General features: G+C 36.9%; 1 protein-coding gene across 1 annotated transcript in view; it reads right to left on the bottom strand.

Moving 5' to 3' along the window:
• LOC149539820 (1,4-alpha-glucan-branching enzyme 2-2, chloroplastic/amyloplastic-like) overlaps nt 1–23396 on the bottom strand; it is a 229060-nt gene that overhangs the window by 179639 nt on the left and 26025 nt on the right. The window contains exons 4-7 of the mRNA XM_089801015.1: nt 5684–5829; nt 2751–2849; nt 1912–1954; nt 1642–1701 (exon numbers count right to left, since the gene is read on the bottom strand). Of these exons, the coding sequence (XP_089657141.1) occupies nt 1642–1701; nt 1912–1954; nt 2751–2849; nt 5684–5829 (348 nt within the window). The remainder of the gene's footprint in view (nt 1–1641; nt 1702–1911; nt 1955–2750; nt 2850–5683; nt 5830–23396) is intronic.

The raw sequence follows: 23396 nt of genomic DNA, 5'->3' as shown, positions 1-23396 counted from the left end.
ATCACCCTTGGGCCGTATGGCCATATTGTCTTTCTAATCTGAATCATACAGACTACCTAAGGCATAAAGAAAGACTACCCGAAGCATTGGCTACCCAAAGCATTGCGGAAGACTACCGAAGCATTGAAACTACCCGAAGCATTAAGGAAGACTACCTAAAGCATAAAGAAAGACTACCCAAAGCACTAAGGGAGAACTACTTGAAGCACTGGCTACCCAAAGCATTGAGGAAGACTACGAAGCATTGAAAAGGACTACAAGAAGACTACTTGAAGCATAAAGAAAGACTACCCGAACCACTGAGGAAGACTACCCGAACCACTGAGGGAGAACTACCTGAAGCACTGGCTACTTGAAGCATTGAGGAAGACTGCCAAAGCATTGAAAAGGACTATCCGAAGCATTGAGGAAGACTACTTGTAACATAATGAAAGACTACCTGAAGCACTGACAGAGAACTACCTAAAGAATTGAAAAGGACTACCTAAAGCACTGAGGAAGACTACCTGAAGCATTGAAATGACTACCTAAAGCGCTGAGGAAGACTACCTGAAGCATAAAGAAAGACTACCTAAAGCACTGAAGGAGAACTACTTGAAGCACTGAGGGATACTACCTCAAGCACACAACTAGACTACCTGAAGCACACTACAAGACTGCCTGAAGCATACTATGGGATGATGTTGGAAAGCTGGAAAATAAAGTGACAAAGAAAACAACATGCAAAAGGGCTAGAGAAAAAATTCCGTACGGGACTTCATGAGGCAACTCTAGAACGGAACATTACACTAAAAGAACAGGTTAAATATAGCTAGAACTGAAGATACTAAAAATAATCTAATACAAAGTGGGTACAAGACACTACTCAAATTTTCTTCCAAATTTTATTGTCGCCTTGCCCGAAGCATTGAGGAAGACTACCTGAAGCACAAAGAAAGACTACCTGAAGCACTAAGCAAGAACTACCTGAAGCACTGGCAACCCGAAGCACTGAGGGATACTAGTTGGAGCACATGACCAGACTACCTGAAGCACACTACAAGACTACTTGAAGCATACTACGGGATGTTGTTGGAAAGCTGGAAAATGAAGTGACAAAGAAAACAACATGCAAAAGGGCTAGAGCAAAAATTTCATACGGTACTTCATAAGGAAACTCTAGAACGGAACATTACACTAGAAGAACGGGTTAAATATAGCTAGAACTGAAGACACTAAAAATAATCTAATAGAAAGTGGGTACAAGACACTACTCAAATTTTCTTCCAAATTTTATTGCTTCCAAGGCCACAATGAGGCTTCAGAATATGTATTGCATCTACAGTTTCTTGAATAAAAATCAAGTATAGGAAAAATAGATGTACTCTATGAAAATGTCAAAAATATAACTGATGCTTAGTAGATGAACATAAAGAAACAAAGACAAAAACAAAATGTAAACTTGATATCTTTGACTACTCTGTGTGCATTTTATTTGTATAAAACATTCTGGGCTAAAATGCATATACATGTACATTATTTGTTTTAAGAAATAATTTATGGATATGCTAAGAAATAATAGATATGCAAATGATGTGACAAAGGAATAGTCTAAGGAGCAAGGTTTTGCATTAGAATTCCACTTAGAAGAAAAATACAAACCTTAGTCATAACATCGGCATTGGGATTCCAGTTGTTGAAATCTCCTATAAGTGATGCCCACTGAAAAAAATTATAAAAAAATGATTAACAGAGAAGACTTACGTAAAATACATAATATGTGCAAATTTCAATTGATAGAGGCATGTGAAAAAATTGAGTTTGCTAACAGAAGCATAACATTAAAACATAATTACAAACTTCTTGGACACAATAAAAAAATGGAAAATAAAAACAATGTAACTAAAAAATAAACATAAAAATGATATTGACCTTAGCACCGGGCGCCCATTCTCTATAGGTTATTCCAGCTGGACTGCAACCATGCTATACAACTAGCTCTTAGAAAAATCATAAACAATTACTGTTCTCATTTACAGTGATTCCATACATACAATATAAACCAGTTTGAACAATTTTCCCACAATCCAACATAGACAGAAAAAACATTGTGAGTTTAGCTTGTAAATGAATAAAGAAAAACTTATTTAAACAAGAAGTAATCATGCAGCAAGATAAATTTCAGAATATCCTAACATAACCTTATTTTCTAGAAAGCATTCTAAACTAGTACTGTATAGAATTCAGAAATATCAAACTCAAGACCGAATCATATTCCCTTGGTCAATTGCAAGCCTGCAATTCATAATATATTTTGATGAGGCACAAGCTTTTGTTATATATATTTTTCCAATATATCCCAGCCACACTAGGCAAATATAATGCATTTAGTTAATCCATCAACATATGTCTTCTACCTGTATTTCTGTTAGTACCTTAAAAGGATTTATTTATCCTTAAATTCATAAGCTCCACTCATCCTTAATTAATCCAATTACTTCCTACCCTTTAGACACAAGGTGACAGAATGATTCCATTATGCCAAAATGCAGGTATATTTGTAAGTGAAATTAAATCCCCAAAACATGAGAAGACAGACCATCCACCTAATAGACTCTTTTTTAATGGGGCGCTATGATAATATGGCACCATGCCATAGCATAGGCCCTGTGATATTCCATTTACTCTTGAAAAAAATAAAAATGTATTCAGAAAAAATAATTTCAATAATATCCTCATAAAGAGCTCACCCAGGAAATTGTTAACATTACCTGCGAATAAATCCCATCTTCTCATAACCCCTAGAAAAAGCTTCCAGTCCACCTTCATATTTATCAATCAACTCTCTTGTTTTCTTATACTGTGAATATCTGGGACAAAAGAATGGCTATGTCAAATGGTCATTTATTTCATCTATAGCCAAACCATACATTAAAAAGACCTAGTTGATCTGCACAGCTATAGCAAAATCTTGAATATAATGCATTATAATGCACCAAGCTAATTGGAGATAAAAATCATTTCTTATAAAGTAGATAAGAGTTTTTTTGCTTGATATAATAAACTGCAGAATAACGCAGTCTATTGTCAATGGTTTGCCTAGAATATTTGATATTTCTATATTCTCAATTGACTTAGCACAGTTTCTTGAACACCTTACTTCCTTCACTTGGTAAAACAAATGCCATTGTTACAGCCAAGCAATAGGTAACAGCTGGGTAATTAGGGATCGTGCAAAAGAATAAGGGAAATTATAAACTCATTACAATTTATTTACCTGAGAAATCATGGTGAGAGTCAGTTTTTCTGTATCAACTTCCTTTGTAATTAGAAGCGATTGGATCCTTTAAGATTGACTTTATCTGGAAATATATTTCCTTGATTTGAACATTTTACACGATATTTTGTATCTATGCAAGCTGATTCAAAACTAGAGATGCTGGATCTCTTTTCTCATAGGTACAGAGCCTCTGGGCCTCTTAAATATGACATGCTTTTGTAAACTTTTAATTCTTGTTGATTTAAGCCAAGATGCCTGGTTTCATAAACAATTATTGCATGGCTAATGAGCTGATCAAAATCCTCATTCTTGGTGATGGTCCTCTACTAATAGGCAAAACAAAGGCTAGAAAAACAGCTAGGATTTGTGTTTTTGTTGCAATAAACAATGTTTCGTTGGTTCAAGATTGTAATCTGCCTTGTTATGTTAATCTTTGTTAGTGTTAGGTAAAGATGTTGCTGCTTGTAATTTGATCTTTGTTGGTTGTTTAAGTAATAGCTGCAAGTCTTGACATTCAAATGTTCACTCTTATGACAGGTTAAAAAAACTGTTATGACAGTTAAGGTGCACTGCTAGTCCTGAATCCTAAGCAACACTCTCCAGCACCATAGACCAATGCAGGATAATTTGGCAATAGAGAGGGTTGACACAAAGCTGGATCCTAAGATTGTAACTCTTAGAAATGGAGTTCCTCAGAATCTCCAAGTCCAAATCCTGCTAATCAATATGGGATTCTGTCTCAATTCTTCCAGTAAGAGACCCAAGGTCGAAGCCTTGCACAACATTTCTAAAGTAGAGTTATTTAGATGCTAGGGTGCTTGCTAATAAATTCTTAGCTACCAAATTATAGCAATTTAAAAGGTATTAAGAACTGACTAAAACACACTGAACATGGACCAATCACAACTTCCATATTTTTATTAAACTGCTCATTACGGGGAGAATCCAAATAATAACACCTGTCACCTGTCTTAAATATTACAATTTGAATGACACGACTTAAGGTTATTGGTTACACAACCAACAAACACCAAATCACAAGCAGTTACAGCACTACCTAATGCCAATAAAGATTAACATAAACAAGTCTGCATGCAAATAAATCATCATTTATTGCAGCAGTATACATCATATTTTCCCCCATAACTGAGTTGGCTTCATTTTATCCAGACTATCTAGGATATAGTTGTGATCAGTAAATGGCACTAGTCCATTATACATGTGATACAATCTCTACCTGAGTAAGAACCACCTTACTATGAATGAGTTGAGTACAAGGTAGATTCACTTCTTGCTTCAGCTGGGCTCCCTATTGACACCCCTTCCTGCACCCACTATTTCTATTTTCTATTTTCAATCAAAATCAGAATCTCAGAGGCATTTAACTGAGTATTTCAGCATTTAATCCTTATGCAAAATATCCATTGGTTGACAACTTGACCCAGAAGAGGCACTCCAAACATTTTGATCAGACAGAATGAAAGGCTTCTGCTATCAGCAGTGATTCTTCTTTATGCATTAAGCGCTGTCTAGTGCATATCAAAAAAAGTATGAATTAGAACACACTATTAAATCACCCATGGGCGACATCTATAATGTGTCTCCATTGCTTTGCAGGGTAGAAATCACTTTACTCCTTTTAATATTCCCATCGAAGAGCATTACTTGGACCAGGATGTATTCAAAGACACTGAAAGCTTGCAGAACTTTATAATCTCAAAACAACAAAAAATATACCTTGATCTAAAATATGCTTGCCTCACTTTACAGAAGTAAGAAGCTACAAGTAAAGAAAGAGTTGCAAAATTAAAATCTCTCTGATTTCTTTCCCACTATTCAGAGCACTAGCATATTGTAGATATTTTACCAGTTGTTTAAAAATCTCAGAAAAAGCAAATGTAATTTAATAACTCACATGTAGCAATTTATAAAGTATGTTACTTTTTATCATAGATTCTTATATTTTTAAATGTTTTGTCAAGAAGAATATTTCAATAATATATTTGCAAATTACATCACTATAACCAGGTAAGACAAACTATATCTTTTTTCAGAAAGTTTCCAACCTATTGTGCAGAGTAAGAATTTGGATAAAACATATCAGCCATTTCGAGATGACTAAATAAGGAACGTCTAGATAACCAAAGCTACTACAAATCTAAATAGAAATTGAAATAATGTAGAATAGCATTGTTCATTGTATAACACACATTGTTGAAGGATAATGATGGTCATGTTGACCATCTTCAAATAATCATTACTGAGAAATATCTGTCGACAAAAAATTAACTGAATAGCTAAGCTAAGGCTACTTGGATGCTAAGAAACTTCTACTAACTTTTAGTTCTAAACTTTTAGCCATAGAACATCAATTCCAACAAGAACAAAAAAATCAATTATGAGAAACAAAGGTTCCCATCTTACCGATACTCAAGATGTTCACGATGTTTATTCAACAATGGGTCTATTTCATATATTTTTTGGCCACTCCCAGGTGGGGGCACAACTCTGGATAGATTATTAGGCTCTCCTCCATTTTGTATTGACTTGGTAGTTTCTTCTTTGATGTCCTGAAACAAGATACAACAACCAAAAACACTGCATAAAATGAAACCAAAAAAACAGTCAACCCAATCCTTACTTTCAAAAAATAAAACCCCAATAACTTATTTAGAGAAACAGATAGCAGCAATTTATCTTGAACAAAAAGAAACTTGCATATGATGTAAGTATTAGAATATCTATAAAAGTCATATTAATCTGGATTATAAACTTATGACAGCTATGAACTAATTGGTAGCTATTTTTTGGTAACTGTAAGTTCAGTGACTGTTAGGAGTTGGATGAAAGTTGTAAAGTTCAGCTGAAGAACACTTTAACCTTTGTTAACAGTTGACAAAAGAAAATGATAAATCTCTTGATCCAAATCTGTTTTGAAACTGCTCTGAGTCTGGGTTCAAGTCCACAGGTCGCCTATCTGGGGCCACTGCTAAACAGCCCCCAACCTGGTCAATATTCTATTGTGGGCAGAGTACGGGCAGAAAATTAATAGGCAGCCATTGCAAACGAGGTTTGAATTTTATTCCTATGCAAATAATGAAATTTGACCGACCACAAAAAAACTGAGTGCAAAGGATTCAATAATGTAATGTATATTCATTCCAAATGAAATACAAACATACCCAGATCATACACATGATGTAGTCACACAATAGGATGCCACATTATCAATATGTCAAGGAAGAAGGTGGTGGTTCAGCCGGAAGAGGTACAGCTGTAGCTGATAACTCCAAATCAGCAATGAACACTTGGAACGATGCTGGAAATCTCTCAAACAAATCTGCAATATCAATTATGTCCTCAAACCCTAGGTGTCTTGGACCAATGTTCCACCACCCATCAGGGACAAGGGGATGAGAAGACAGAAAGACATCGGAAAAGGATTCAAGGACGAGGGACAAAGGAGCTAAGTTTGGGGAAGGCCAATGGATGGTAATGGGAATGGTGAGAGAGGGCGGTGTTGTATATAGTAATATACTATATACAATACACAGTTTACTTGAAATGCAAGTTATGAAAAGATGTATAAGAAGTAAAATGTATTACTATATACAATACACATAGTACTTGAAATGCAAGTTATGAAAAGATGTATAAGAAGTAAAATGCCAAAATGCCAATATACTAAATATTTTAACATTTAACAATGAACATTGAATATCAATAGAACTAAGAATACTAGTTAGAATTTCAATTTGACAAATGAAATTGTTAAATGGGTAAATGGAAGATTTCCAATATTTCGAAAATATCATAAAGATGATTACAATGAGTAGCATGATATCAAAACAAATACAAAACGTCAAAATGCAGTGGAGGGGCTCTAATCATCCCTCAAGGCAAACTCCTTGTCACTACAACTACTAGACTCCTCATAGTCAAGATCCACCAACAAGTCGTCAATCTAAAGCCGCACCATCTTAATCCTCATCAAACTGTGATGGCTTCTCTAGCTCTACATCCCATTTTGTTGTTGGAATCTCCTTGTAAACACGTGCCTTATAGTCAATGGAATACAAGGCACTATTTATAGCCATTAGCTTCTCTACTCTCCTAGAGGTAAGTTTGTTCCTCTTAAAAGAGTGGATGAAGCTATAAGTAGACCAATTCCTCCCTGTAGTTGCAAAACTAGAATCAAAGTAACTCTACCAAGCCTAGGCATCTATCGCTCTAGATTCAATGTATAACCATCCATTTACAAGGGAGTGTTTAGAATATCACATTTGCACTATATGATTGGCAGAATGTGTTCACTGTAGAATGTCAAAGTGAGACAAACCTCAACCGGTCAAGCATAGAATCAATGTACTTATACACCTCTCCAAGGGTAGGTGCATCCCCATCCCCATATCTAATCATTTGAGAAACAAGAGAAATAATAGAGACTGTGTATTTTGCATCACTCCAAAAAACATCACTTATCACAATCTCCTTCACCCTCTTCCCCTGCTCTGTCTTGGCCTCAGTCCACCAATTCCAACCTGTAGTCATACTTGTTAGTTGCATTGCCTTTGTAACTCAATCATTGTCTCCAAGAGAATGAAATAGGGTGCATATCTAGTCTCAACTAGTTTCAAGAACTTTTTTGCAAGCCCCTAAAGAGTGGATGTGAATTGTAGTGGTTGCAAAACAACTACACAATTTTTGCATTGTTGACCACTCCTCTAGTCTAGTCTAGTCAATCTTCCCCATGTCCCTAAGTGCATTGTTCATGGAAGCTGCACAATATGGAGTCCAAATATGTCTAAAGGATACCTCAATAAGCTTCCTTGCAGCTCAGCACCTAGGTATTGCATTTGTCACCACTTGGGCCACATTTTGTGGCCAACCTACTTAGCAATCTCCCTAGGGACCTAAAACTGAAAATCAAAATCTTTGTGATACCCTGAACAATCAACTGCACCAAGAAAGTATGGGCCCTCTGCGCACGGAACCATGATGATGATGATGAGGGCACAGTTAAGAATCATAACTATTCTCCATTTTACCCTCACTTTTCCACAAAGTCTGATTCAGAAAATGAGAAATTAACAAGAATCTCCTCAAAAAGAAGTAGAGAATTCATCCTCTTATTATTTATCTTTGCCATTCCTCTTTCACTTGCATTCACTCCTTTCGCTCCTACAATCACTCTATTCTCTCCTTTTCACTCTTCTCTTATTGCTGTATCAAACAATGAGAAATAAACTTGCACGTAAAAGTCAATATCAGATGGACTTTGTGGGGCTTTTGTGGGCTTTTGTAGGCTTTTGTGTAAGTTCTCAATATTGGTCTCCATTCCCAAACCCCCTCTTTGTAATCAAAATTCTTATATGGTGAGATCCCAATAACTACTGGAGGATGGGAGTGGCTTCAGGAGGCAACAATGGGAAGCTGCACAGGGTGTTAGATGTGAGAAAACTCCAGCAATAGAGGGGATGCAGGGAGGAAATAGATGATTTTTTTGACACATCTGGGCCTTTTCTTTTAATGCAGCCAAGCTTTTGTGAAAAACTCACCAAAAACTTTGGCAAGTTTTAGCAGACAAAACTTGGAGCCCAAAATAAGCTAGTAATTTTCATGACTTGCCAAGTTTTCACAGTCTTCCATCTATGGCATTAGTTATTACGCTAAAGTAAATTAAAATGAGCAGTTGTGTCCTACACAGCTATACTTAAAAAGAAGGAACAGAAGCCTCTCTGAAAGCATCATAAATTTTTACACTGCTCTTCCTTGTCACCTTCTCCTCTTCTATTCTATTTTCTCTCTTTTTCTGTCCCCTTCTTCTTTTTGCATTTTCTTTATGAGCTAGTTAGGGTGGGATTAGACTACCTAATCTCTCAAAATGAGATTTGCAAAGTTCTGCACCCAGATGCACCTGAAACATTGTCAGATTCCTTCTCATAAAAGCATCTTATTTGCCATGTGTGATTCTTGCAAATACAAGACTGGTAGCCTTGAGATCTTGGGAAGACTGTTAAATCTCCTTCCAAGAGACGAATTAGCTCCCCAATTCTTAAATGTTGATTGAATGGCACTTGAGACCCAATACCAATGAAGGTGATTGATAAATGTTTGGAAAGCTACCCCTCTTGTTTTACATCAGATAGTCAAAATGGCCTTCAGGCTTTCTGGTTGCCATAAGCAAAATGGTTGTCTTAACACCTCCTAATTTGGCAACCAAGATTTCACCATCTGTGGCATTCCTTAGGTACCAACTACTATCTTTGGTGCATCTACAGTCCTGATTTTCTGGAGTAGAAGAGCATATGCAGAATTAGCATTAAGTCCTTTCCACCCTAAAAGAAAAGTTGGTCATAGCACAAAATACAATGAATAAGGAAATACATCATAGAGTGCTTTAGCCTATAAGGATATTTGGAGCAATTACATTGATACACTTAACATGAACACCTTGAGCAAGTTGTTTGAAGAAGAAAGGATTGTAGGGGTTGCAGAGTTCTTGATAAAGATTCACAGAAGAAGATACAAATTGTAGAAGGATAAGTGGGGGGAGCCCTTTGTTTGGGCTTTGTTGCTTCTTTTGTTTATTGGCTATCTGTGGTCCCATGGGTTGTTTGGCCTCATGGACATTATTAAAGGCAATTTAAGATAAAGGACAAGGTGTTTCTGAAGCTGCAAACACACAAACAATTGAGATATAAGAAGTTAAAACCCAAAATATTATGGCCATTACAAAGATGCTTTAGTAAATTGGATGACATACAAACTACAGCTGCCAACATCCAGAGGTATACATATACATTCAGTTTTTCATGTGTCATATTTGAAGAGGGTTGTTGAAGATAAAATTCAAGTTCAGATATAATTTAGATGGTTACGTGAAGAAGAAAGGTCCATTTAGAATCAGAGATCTGTATCCAAACAAGTACCTAAAGAGCACACAATTATAATGAGAGGGGGGTGAATCAGTATAATAACAACTTTGCGAATTTAAAACTTCTATCCAAACAATGACTTCAAATACTGACACAAGCAATTACGCACATCAACACTGACAAAATGTTTTATGTGAAAACCCAATACGAGAAAAAACCATGGCAAATGATTGCTTCTTATATAAACTTGTTCTTTACAATGTTTCGTAGGCTCCAACTCCTATGTTTATGACCATCGACTCACTGTAAGCTCCAAGTCCCACATTGCGCAAGTGCTGACCTACTCGAAGCACCAACCCCCACCGTTGTCTTCATGAGCACCAACCACTGCACACAAACTTCTTTTCCACCTTGGCAATGTTGCTTACTCAGCTGATGATGGATATCTTTAACACTCAATTCCTCTTCTTATATCTGTATAGATCTTTTAACTTTAGCACTCCTCTTTTTTATATTATCTCCTCGAAGTCAGCTTCTAATAAAAAATACATGTATTCATCTCCTTTTATAAATCACTCTATTCCTTTAACTCTGATGTATATATTCTGATTTTATACATGTAGATTCCTTTCTACTCTTCCTTATTTTCATTCACCACTTAAGTCACTTTTACAAAAAAGTTCACTTCTTATTTACATATGATTATATAAGTGAACATGACTTTTCAAGTCAAGAGTCGTTACTTTTATTAATATAAGACAACACTTGCTAATTGTAATAGATTTATTGGTTTAGATGGATTTAATCGTCATGTCATATAGTCTTATGCACAGAAAAATCCACACGTTTCTATTCCTATGATTAATTCTGCATGCAGTGGGAATTACGGACTGACTTACAACGACATCATAGACTGTTGCCATATTACAATGCTTTTCATATTAAATCTGTTCTCAATACTTTTTACACCTGTTCATCATGATGTCTGGTTATAAATGCTTTCACATGTAAATTTCATTCGCTTCCATCCAATACTTTCAGGCAGCATTTTTTATGTATTATTGCCGTATGATACCATTCACATTTCATTCTTTTGAAACAAGTCGAACATCTGTTTAGAAAATCTGTCTTCATGATCTGGCATGTTTATTGTCTTCAATATCTATATCCAACAGTTTCCATATACTGTATTTGACACTAAGGTTTTCAATATCATTTGTCTTTGACTTGCATAGTTTTCAAACGGCTTTGATTTTGTTTGACATTTGTTCAAGGATATTGTCATTTGTAGCCTTTGATCTCATGGCAAGCATTCAAGTTGCCTAAGGTTTATTACTTTGCCTTATATACTCTTCCTATCGTGGATGCTTACCACTCAGTATTACTTCATATCCACTATCATGGTTCATAATTTTGTGTATCCCTCTTTGTTCTGGTGTTGGCTGTATGTTCCGATATATACGCTTTTATTAGCATGGCAATCCCGACTGACTTATTACTATTTAGTTCGAAGTTCTTATTGAAGTTTCACCGCAGATTTTAATACTTGATGTCAATATAAATTGAAGACACTTCAGCTTTCTTCATCGCATCTTTGAAATTAATAGTATGTAATATTCTGATTCCATACATGACGCACAAACAATCCTTCTCCAAATAATTTTGGCAACCAGATGGAATACCTACGGTGAACTGGACGTTGGCACAGTGGAGTGAAATGGCGTACGAATGCCAATTGCCAATGTACAGATGACAATGGGGAGGTCGTACGGTATGTACGGGTGCCAAAAAGGTGTTCAGAAGAAGGTTGTACGGTCTATACTGGTGGTCGTACGGTAGTACAATACAGTGGGTTTTGGTGTCCATACGCGAGAGTGAAACTGGGCCATACAGTATGTACCTTATGGCCGTACAATGGTGTGAAGGCTAGTCCGTATGAAATGATTTGTTGGTCATACGATGGATAGAGGTGAAGCCGTACAGCGAGGAGACAAGATGTGAATGAGGTCGTACGATGGCGGAAACACAGAGTCGTACAAATGAAATACTAAGTGATATGGATGGACGGATGGGTGAAGGCCATACGATCAAAGAGTGAGCAGTACGGGAATGACAGGAGGCCGCACAATTAGATATCTAAGCCCAATACGAAACACAATCTTGCTCATACACAAACACAATAGATTTAGATGAAATCCAAACACAATATTAGAGGCTTGAATGCGAATAATCCTTAAGTAATATATATGTCGAAAGATGATGCTCCGATTTGTCAAATCCGAGAAAAGTATTATAGGCGACAGAATAGGGTGAGGATTGAATTCCACCGAAACCGGATAAACCAAATAGGGAAGGTCTTTCACTTCCGAAATGGCGCGAAATAGAGAACTCCAACAGAAATTCGCAATGCAGAGAAAATAATCCAAATTGCATACCTAAAGACTACCTACAAGCCATGCTTAAATACCCATCGGAAAACTTTCCGAGAGTGTACAAAGATAGCCGAAAATGGGTCCGAGATATATTAAACCAATCGGCCCATTAACAAAGGTTTGATAAATAATTTATTTTATAACGGGGACATTACATAGTATTGTGGTTTGTAGTTGCAAATGACATGTATCAAATTCATTTATCTCCATCACTGTTTGCTATGTCATCTGTTATAGAAGGACAGTTCATTCGCATATACTCCATTCACATATTTGATCTCTGTATACACATCTTCATTCTATTCGAACACTTCTATCTGTATAGTGCATATGAGTCTCTGTGAAATAGCTCTGTCTGTCGTATCTTTGTGACACATAGATGTCAGTGCTTCATTGCTTGACTCCAACTTTCCCCAGTATTACACGGTGATTGCTGCTATTAATTTATTAAAGTATCAACGATACTAAATATTATTCTGCATGCTTATTAATTTCATATTTCTGTCTCAGTATACTTATATATTTTTGCATAGTCTTCATATGATATATGAATACCATTATGTTTCAAAAAAAACATGTATGAATACCATTAAGTATAATCGCTCTGCATACTTCTGTGATAGCTTTTGGCTCTTTTTGTTCAGATTATTTTTCTTGCCATCTTTCATGTCTTTTATCTCTTTTGAGTTCACTAGTGTTGTATATGTCTCTTGCCTTTTTTTCTCTTATTGAACTCTGTAATATTGGCCTTAATTAAACAAACATCATTCGAAATGATATGTCTGAATATGTATTGTATCATAGACGAATATATATTATAACCGTATCAAACTGCATATACCTGAACTTTTCATAAATTGCATCTATGATTTGTCATCAATGATTTTAACTTATTTCACATTTGCCATCAGTGACAATATCTATCTCTCTCCTGAAAAGCCTTTGACATCAATGACAACATTTCCATCAATATCAAGCACTCGACAAGTGGTATAATCATTGACCATATCACCAGGAAGAAAAACTTATCACTCAAAGGTGCTACTTGAGAAGATGAAGGATCATTAAGAAGTACCAAGGACAACAGTTCTTTGATAGGGGGTGCATGGTGTGCCTTAGGTAATGTTCCAAAGGCAATTTTGACATGGAAATAAAATAATAATAAAATGCAAAGGCAAAAATCAGAGATCAGCATCAAATATCATAATAATGTGAAAATTAGAGACAATGGTATAAATGGCTATAACACTTGTCAGGATAGTTGTCTGCGTTGGAAAGCAAAAATTTATGAGATACAATTGCAAGTCAACGATGGTTGGAACTTGCCTACACACTCTTCTGATAATCTGATGAAATATGTGTCAAAACCAAATATATGATTGTGTCTCGGCTATGCACGAGTATAAATGTCTGCCCAATGTCTATGAGTGTCGATGTTTGAAGTGGCATGTAAATTAATATATTAATTAATTAGTCTACCTCTCTTTCTTAAATATCACTTCCCTGATTATGATGTTGAACCTCCAATCAGGGTTGTTGGAAAGTCTGAACATACTGATGCAGTCCGTGGTAGTGATCTGATCTAGAATGAGGACCAGCTCCATGGTATTGAAGGTTCATATAACCTGGAAATATGTTGATCTAATTCCTCATTGTAGACAAATTTTCTGCAATGGAAAGATCGAGTTATTGATCTCTAATGTCTGAATTATCAATCCGCCTGTATATCGATATGTGAATTATGTGGCATTGGTAGGACATACTGCAGAGATTGATGGAGATAACTGTTTGGTGCTCCTGATGTGTGGTACAGAGACACTGATGAATTCAACAGCAGAGTAAATTTGGTTGTTTTTGTGGTATTTCATGGTGCTTTTTGATGTTCCTACATTGCATTCTATTTGTGTTGCTGGAGCACATTAATTAGTGCGATCGGATTGGATGATTTTCTTGTTGTGTGTTAGTGTTTCTTATTGTTCGTGGCCAACCTGCTGGTGTAACGTGTTGAAAACTTCAAGCAGAGATTTATGGAGCTGGAGCATGCTCGAAGATGTTCATTTGGATCCTTACTATGTCTTAGCCAACATGCTATGGATTGGTTGGGCTATATTCAACTAAGTATTTTGTATTCAGGCATTGAGCCGACCTTGTAGAAATAAGGTTGATGAAATATATAAATATAATGACGTAAAATCTTATTCGTAATGAATGGTTGGATGTGTATATGGGAGATGTGCGAAGAGGTCTAAGTGGAATCTGCAAATAAGGCAGAGATTTGATATGTACTTCATTGGAGTTGTATTGGCATAGGTAAAATGATTTCAGCCAATACATAAATTGTGGATCGCTGTCCATTCAGGGTTGCAGCCCTTATTGGGAACCTCTGGGTTGTAGCCCTCATTGTAATTCTCAAGGTTGTTGCACTCATTTGTAATTGATCAATGAGCTCTAGGCAGTGTGCCTAAATACATGTACAATCCCCTTTGTAAAACTCCTAACAATAGAATACATCCTGTGGGTTTGATCCCCCATGTGGTTTTTCCCCTAAGAGGCTTTCCACATAAAAAATATTCGTGTTATGTGTTCATATGCTTTGTGGATTAGTGATTTCATGCTTTACATTCAGATCTCAAGTTTAAAGGTTTAATTTTGTTTTTGGTTTTGAGACACAACTGATTCACCCCCACCCCATCTCTCAATTGTGTGCTGCCTTAATTCTAATAAAAAAATTCTACCAAAAAGGCACTAAGAAAACCGTTCTTTATCACTATGTTTTGCAGAAGGCCATGCAAATGGAACAACTCCTAAAAGAACAATTCTTCTTCCTGAACCGTCTGAAACTCCATGGGAATGAAAAAGATATGAACATACTTGGTCAACCGCTCAACCATAACATAGATGCAATCCTTAACCCGGACCTTGGGAAGTCTAGTGATGAAGTTCATTGAAATGCTCTCCCATTTTTGATAGGGTATAAGCAAGGGCTTAAGTAACCCTGCTAGAAGAGTATGTTCAGTTTTATTATAATGACAAGTGGCACACTCCTTGACATACTACAGTACATCATCATTGACATAGTTGAAAAACTCAAACTCAACAATTGGCCCAAAAAATTTGGAAAACTCAAACTTGGAAAAAAATCATCAATTAATCGGCACTTTTATCAAACATTTGAAAATATATAATTTCTTAAAATAATCTCAAAAGGACGCATGTACACTAATATCAAAGTTTTGAGTTAAATACAAAGCAATTGGCATAAGTCATAGACCAAAATTTCAAATGTCACAATATTTTGGGTTTGAATTAAAAAAACATTTAAGACAAACCTTCGTTATTTTATTTTATTTTTGAGGTTCTTATCAAATAAATGTAATATATTTTCTATAAAAATAAAGTTAAAAAAGGATTGAAAAAAAAGAGTTCAATAAGATTATTCATATTTCGATATAAATACAAAATATAAAAATACATTCATAAATAAAATTATTATGATCAAAATTTAATTTTACCATCTAATTTGTATACTAAATCTCAATGATTTAATCTAAATTAATTAAATGTTTCTTTTATTATAAAATGTTATACATTAAAAAACTACTATTAATTAGACCACCTGCACTCTTTTAAGACTTCAAAACTCAACATTACCTAGGTCCTGAATGCTTTTATAAAAACAATAAATATATTATTAAGTGGTTGACATTTTTAATGCTTTAACCTTCAATATCAATTAAATATTAAAAAAATAAAAACAAACTAATTCTTATGCTACTTTTACTTTTAAAATATAAAATACAAACAATATTGAAAAATATACAAATATCCACATCACGCAATTCAATATTGCAAAATATAAAAATCTCAACAATGATTATCTTCCCTTGTGGAAAAGTTTTACAACATATAATATCTAATGAACGTTGCTATTAATGTGCCTTTTCGAAATCTAAGGCCATCGCTCCCATCACAACCTCTAAAACAAATGAAAACCCTAACAATTAAAAATCCTAAATTGCTTCATGTTTTTTCCTGTGCTTAAATTCACTATTTATTGTGTGATATTGCAGTTTATCAACTGAAAAATCACTACGATAATTACAAAGTATCATCCCCAATTTATTCAGCGATTATATCTTTTCCTTGAGCAACTCATGATTTCCACAATTAATACACGCTATTTGCAACTATAATCCTTAAGGACCTTCCAAGTATACCTCCCATGACCATGCAAACTTCTCATGAATCTTTGTATAAGCCTTGATGTATCTTGGAGCCAAGGGTGAACCATGAACCTCACTCAAGATCATCTCCTTCATCTTCAACTCTGGCACGAAAAAGATCTTTCCCTTGTAGCACATTACATCATCCACCATCTTGTATACATCATCTTGTATTTGATCATCCATCAACTAGTAGGCAAAAGTGTTCTTGGGGTATTTAACCAACATATGAGCCCTCTAATTTGCTGAAGTCTACATCAATGAACATATAGCAGGTCTCTTGGACAATGCATCAACCACCACATTCTTCTTCGCCTTCACATACTCAATGACAACATCATAAGCCTAGATCTTGCTCTCCATTTTCGTTCTCTCTTGTTTAGGTCAATCTGCTCCAAAAATATCTCAAAGTTATGTGCTTGTTCCACACTACAAATATCATCCCAACTAGGTATTATCAAAGCTTGGCCAAGGCACATATGATGGTAAGCATCTTCTTATCATAGATCGAGTACAATCACTCAACACGTGTCTAATTCTAACTATTGAATACAATGAAATGACAATCCTACATTATTACTACTCCAATGCCTTCCCGGGATGCTTGCACTCAAGGACAAAGGGTCTATAGAAATTAGGCAATGCTAGGATTGGACAAGTACTTGTGGTCATCTTCAATTTTTCAAAAGCTTATTGTGCCTCCTCATCCCAATGAAAAGCTCTTTCTTCATGAGAATTGTCAAAGATGCTCCAAGCTAGAAGAAACCTTACATGAACCTTAGAACATCCTATTACAATTGCATAGCCCAATGAATCCATGCAAACCCGTGAGTGTCCTAGGTGTGGGCTAATCAAGAATTGCCTAAATCTTCTACTAGTGTACCTAAACTCGTTGTCCGTTGATAATGAGACCAAAGTATAGGATTTATGTCATCCCAAATTTGCATTTGGATTGCTTCATAAATAATGATTATGACTCCATAATCCCCAATATCCCATCCAAATGCCTCAAATGCTCCTCTCAAGTCTTGCTATAAATGAGTATGTCATCAAAGAGTACCAACAAAAACTTAAACAGTTGCTTGCTGAAAATGTAGTTCATGCAATATTGGGATGTGGCCAATGCGTTGATCAATCCAAAATGCATGGCCAAGAACTCGATGTGTAATAATCCCAATTTACTATAGTGACACTTAATTACATTAGTTTTTATTAAGTTGACGAAAATTAAATCAAATATTTAAATGGTGACTTAATATTAGCAATTTAATTTAATTAAATATTATTAAATGTCACTTTATAAACATTTCGCTCAAAGTTTTGTTGGATTGAGGATGTTCTCATTTATGATAATTGTATCGTCTTAAATTAGAAGCACTTTAATTTAATGATAGTTTAGCACCCATTTAATGTGATTTCATCATAAATAGCATTTAATTTGCATTTGCACATTTCTACTTATCTCTTTTTATTCCTCCTAGATGGAATTGGGGTAAAGATCTAATGGATCCTCCTTGGTATTCCTATTCTATGGTGCAAATCTCAAGGTAGGACCTATCCCCTTGGTGTACTTTTTCATCTTCCAATCACAAAAATCCTTTTCCGTACCGAAACAAGGCTTTTCTCAGAATCTACGTCGGATCTCTCAAAATCAACACCTGTTCTAGGACCCTAAGGGAATCCCAAAGTTTTATGTGCTTTGAGACAAGGATTTATAGCGTCCCTAACCCAAGACAAGGACATAGTGTGTTCCTATCTTAGGACCTATTTTGGGTCCCCTTCTTGACCCTTGTGTTAGGATTGATCCAAGGCATTAATTTTTTGCTTGACTAGTTAACAAGAGAAAGGTTATTCCGAATCCTTTATAAACACACTCCATTGCCTCACTTTCCTTATAGACGATCCATCCATCATTCCATAATCAAGAATCCATATATGCACATCATGCATCAAGCATTCTAGGTGTTCAAACAAATCCTTTATTGAAGATGAAAGATTCAAGCATTCAAGCAATTAAAGGAGTTTATCCATGATCTTTCATAGCATTTTCGACATTCAAGATCTTCGTTCATGCATTCAAGATCCTTTGCTGCATCTTCTGCATTAATCTCTCCAAAATCTACATTCAGTTCTAAGGTGAATTTCAAGTACACTCATTCATGAAGATTACATGCCTCGGAAAGCACAAGAAAGTGCAAATTCAAATACCCATTTCACCAAACTTCAAAGATCCCAAATCAACTTCACAATCGAGCACAAAGGGTCAAGGATGCATTTCATCCCCATCCCCACAAATTGACCCCATCCTAGATTGGCATCATCCTATAGGTTGACTCTGTCCTGGAGCGAATGATTTTTGGGTTTTGCAGATCTCGCATTTTTAAGTCCAATTCCAAATTTTTTAAGTTTCCCACATCACCTAACAACGTATTTACAGGTTTGTATCCTCCAAGGTAATTTTTCTTCCCTTTTCTATTTCAATACATATTTCCATTTCTCTAAATTCAGATTTACATTGCATATATACCGTACATAAATACTCTCTCTTTGTGGAGGTGAGGGAGAAGTAATTCTAAACAATTCACACCTTTCGCATAGATCATGAGTAGGAGATTAATCTTGGCTTTCACCCTTCATCTTTGCATTGGGTAGCAGATTTATTTCGCCCCTACACATTTTGGTGAACTCAATGAATCCTCTTTTTTTTAGTTTGGGATTAGATCCCTTGATCTCCCTTTTGCATTAGATGTTCACCTCTTTTTGGTGAACCTAACCCATGTCCCTTTCTTGGAGTTAGATTGTTTACAATGGGTTGTTTACCTTCTTTTGGTAAGCCCCAAACATTCCCTCTTTTGTTTGATTTTGGAGTTAGATTTATTCTTGGTGTATTTAGATCTACTTTGAATGTTATTGTTTGCATTTCTAGTTTGTCTTATGCTCTAGTGGCTCGCTATTCCATGGGCTCCTCCTCTGCTACTTCCGCTCAACCAGCAACTCTTTTATCCACCCCACTCACCTATTAGTGGCTCGTGGAAAGGGTGATCAAGCTAGAAACCAAAAATGCCATATTGAGAAACAATGTAGACTCACTTATTGGTTTGCTAACAGAATATAAACTGGTTATCAAATCCAAATTTATGCAGATTGCAAGTATTCTACCAAACTCTCTAATAATATTTCAAATACCACAGAACTCGAGGTAATGGCAAACTCCAGCATTCAACAAGCCACTGAAATCAAATATATTATTCACGAGCAAACAAAACTAAAGAGCAAGCAAAAATCTCTCCAAACTGAAGCATTTCAGCAACTCCAATCCTAAGCCTTGATTTGCAACAGCATAGTACGACACCTCTTTCTGGTGTTGAAGAGATTGTTCATGCCAAACTTGCAAATGAGAGGGATAGATGGGCCCGTGAGCTCAATCTGCAGGTCCAAGAACTTCCCCCTTTCACCTTTGATCCTCTTACAGCTGGTATTTCCTTCCTTAGTTAGCAGCTTGAAATCACAGATATTTCACTAGAGTGGGCTTGGATTGGTCATGACAGCACTCTCTATCTCAGGTTTCTCTCGCCTCAAGATCATCTCCATGCTCTTCGAGCAAAGATAAAACTCTTCTCTTCCGTCGAAGATCTACCTTGATGAGGACCTCACCAAATCCCAAGTGGCTGAGCTGAAACACTCGAGAGGTCTATTTGCCGAAGCTAGGCGCAACGAGAAGTGGGCCGTTATCATGAATCTTAGAGTGGTATATGTGAATCCCCTCTGGTTGGATCCGTAGAGCTGTTGATTGCCAAGTCCAAATGATGATCGTGACAACAATTAAACATGACAAGGCCTCCCTATGGCTCTCTTCATGTCAACTGCTGGAATGGGAATGGTACCTTATGGTCCTTACCAAGTGTTCTCCAGGATACTCTTGGTTCCACTGACATCCTCCTTGTTACAGAAACGAATGAGAGCCCTATTTGTCCTCTTCAAGGCATCTTCGGCTTTCAGTGGTTGTTTGTTTATAGGGATGAGGTCAGGTGCTCTGGTGGGGTCAGGGGGTCTGTTGGGTTGCATGTTTGGTCAGAGATCGCCTTCTCAGTACTATTTATGTGGTTCATTTCGATATTTTTGTTAGGTTCCTGTGGATCCGTATTGGTTGGCCGATGTCACAATATAGGGACATCTACATCACAATTTGCTATTTCCACCAGCTTCCTCATATTATGTAGTTCACAGCATGTAGGGGGGATAATTATGAGTACCTCTTTGAGCACATCATTGGATTTTTGAGTTTGGACATCATCATTTTGGGAGATTTTAACACACGAACTAAAGATTTTCAAACACCTCTTCACAATCGTAGTTTGAATCTGGTTTGCACGACTGAATCCAATGCAAACTCCTTGGGGTTACAACACATTCCCGAGAACATTCAGGGACCCCTCACTCGTTATGGCTGCCACTTACTACATCTATGTGAGTCCTCGAATATGGTGATCCTAAACGGACTTTCTTGTTTACCTAGGTCCAATCTCTTCACCTGTTGACCTCACTATAGTGGTGCAAGTGTGGTCAACTATGTTCTGGCTAGCGCTCCTTCCATTCCATCCATCAGTTGCCTCCCCCTTAGATCATGCCATTCTTAGCCTCACCCTCCATGTCCCTCCATCCCCACTCGCCCCCCTTTTACCTTGTTTACCCCTGCTTTTAGTGACACTCCAACCCCCCCTCCCCGCACCTCCTTTTGCTTCACTGATAGCAATCCCAAACTCTTTATCCACCACCTCAGATGCCTCCTTCCTCGGGATTCCTTTACCAACTCTAGGAATGTCCCCTCCATGTTCGACTTGCTCGCGTCCGCCCATTGGGAGTTTGCCCTTCTCTCCATTCGCCATCGCACCTCCTCCCTTGCTCGTAGCCCCAATCGCCGAAGTACTTGCCCCATAAACGAATGGTTTGACAAGGACTGCAAGTCCTTTCACCACTTGGTTCACTTGGCTCTCTCCACCCTATCCCTCTCTTTCACCTAGTTGAGTCTCGCCTACCGTTGCTTTCTTCACCACAAGCAGAAGTTTGATCTGATGCAATGTAGATCACTCTGTGCTTCCCTCCTGTGGACTCCGAAGATCTTTTGGCACACCTTATTTCCTCACCACCCTCCCCTGCCCTCCACCTTGGATCACAGCTCTCTTGCCTCACATACCTCCACTCTTTATGATATTCTCGGCCAGCCACCTCTCCACATCACCCCTCCACCCCGTTGCCACCTTTTCTCTTTCTCCACCATTAGCAAGGTAGTTAGATGCATGAACTGTAGTAGGGTTGTGGATGAGGATGTTAGTGTAGTTTTTTATTTTTCCTATTTTGCTAGGTTTTTCCTACACTTTAATATTCTCGCTTAGGTTAATAAAGCATGTCTTATTAGGTGAATGGTTGTGAGGTGTCACCTTCCTACATGTGAGCATCAATTAGCTATCTTGGGAAGATACTTTCCTATCTTTAGTCCGATAGATGGTTGCTCCTCATTGGTTGGTGTTGCCACCTCCTCCTTCTTCCTAGCCTATATAAGCATGCTACCTGGCTTGTATTTGTATCTCTTGTTTTTGCATCCTCGTAATGCTATTTTGCTTCTAGCATTTGCATTACTCTCTTGGAGACTAACTCTATGATGCTATTTTGATTTTGTATCATTTGCATTCATAGTTTAGATATTTATTCTTTGCACTAGTTTTCTGGGTTATTAATCTTATCAGATTCTAACAGAGGAAGGGTTCCAGGCAAAACTCTTCAAGCTTGGTATCGCTATTCTGGGCCCCTTTCTCACAGTGCTCTTTAACATAATAGTTTGCACTGGCTTTCTCGACTCTTGGTCACGGCATATTATCTACCCGATTCACAAGTTTGGGTTTGTCTCTGACCCCAAAAACTGCAAGACCATCATGATTGGGCACAAATTTGCCAAACTTTATGCCATCATCTTGAATACTATCTTATCCAAAGAGCTTGATCAGCGGCACTATCAAGCTAGAGTTCAGGCATGTTTTCATACAAATTTTTAGACTACAGGTCATATTTTGACTTTGCAGGCTATCATTGAGGAGGCACAACACCGCTCAACAAAAGTCTACTACTGCTTTGTAGACTTCCGCAAAGCCTTTGATTTTGTTCGTTAGGCGGCTCTCTGTAAGAGGATTAGAGACATTGGGATTTATGAGACTCTCTTGATGGCTATTATGAGGTTGTACGAGACTATTGTGGGCAGGTTCAAGACTCCCCATTCATAACACTATCGGGGTGAAGCAGGGCTATCCTCTTTCACCCACCCTGTTTGGTATTTATATTGACAAGCTTGAGTCTTTCCTCCAGGATCTCACTCCCTGGTGAGGACTACTACTTGCACCAGGTTTTGATCTCCATTCTGTTATTTGTTGATGATCTGGTCTTCCGTGCCTCTTCTCTTGAGGGGCTTCAGTGGCTTCTTGATGATCTAGCCTCCTTCTATGACTCACAGCAACTTGTTGTGAACCTAGATAGGACCTGAGTTATGGTCTTCAACTTCTTAAAGACCTCACATCTCTTTTACTTCCAAGGCATGGAGACCGAGATCACATCC

Source organism: Cupressus sempervirens, chromosome 9, assembly GCF_028749045.1.
Source record: "Cupressus sempervirens isolate cs-2001-9-10 chromosome 9, ASM2874904v1, whole genome shotgun sequence".
Classification (NCBI taxonomy): Eukaryota; Viridiplantae; Streptophyta; class Pinopsida; order Cupressales; family Cupressaceae; genus Cupressus; species Cupressus sempervirens.
The sequence above is the reverse complement of the archived record's forward strand: the minus strand, read 5'-3'. Positions and strand labels throughout refer to the sequence as shown.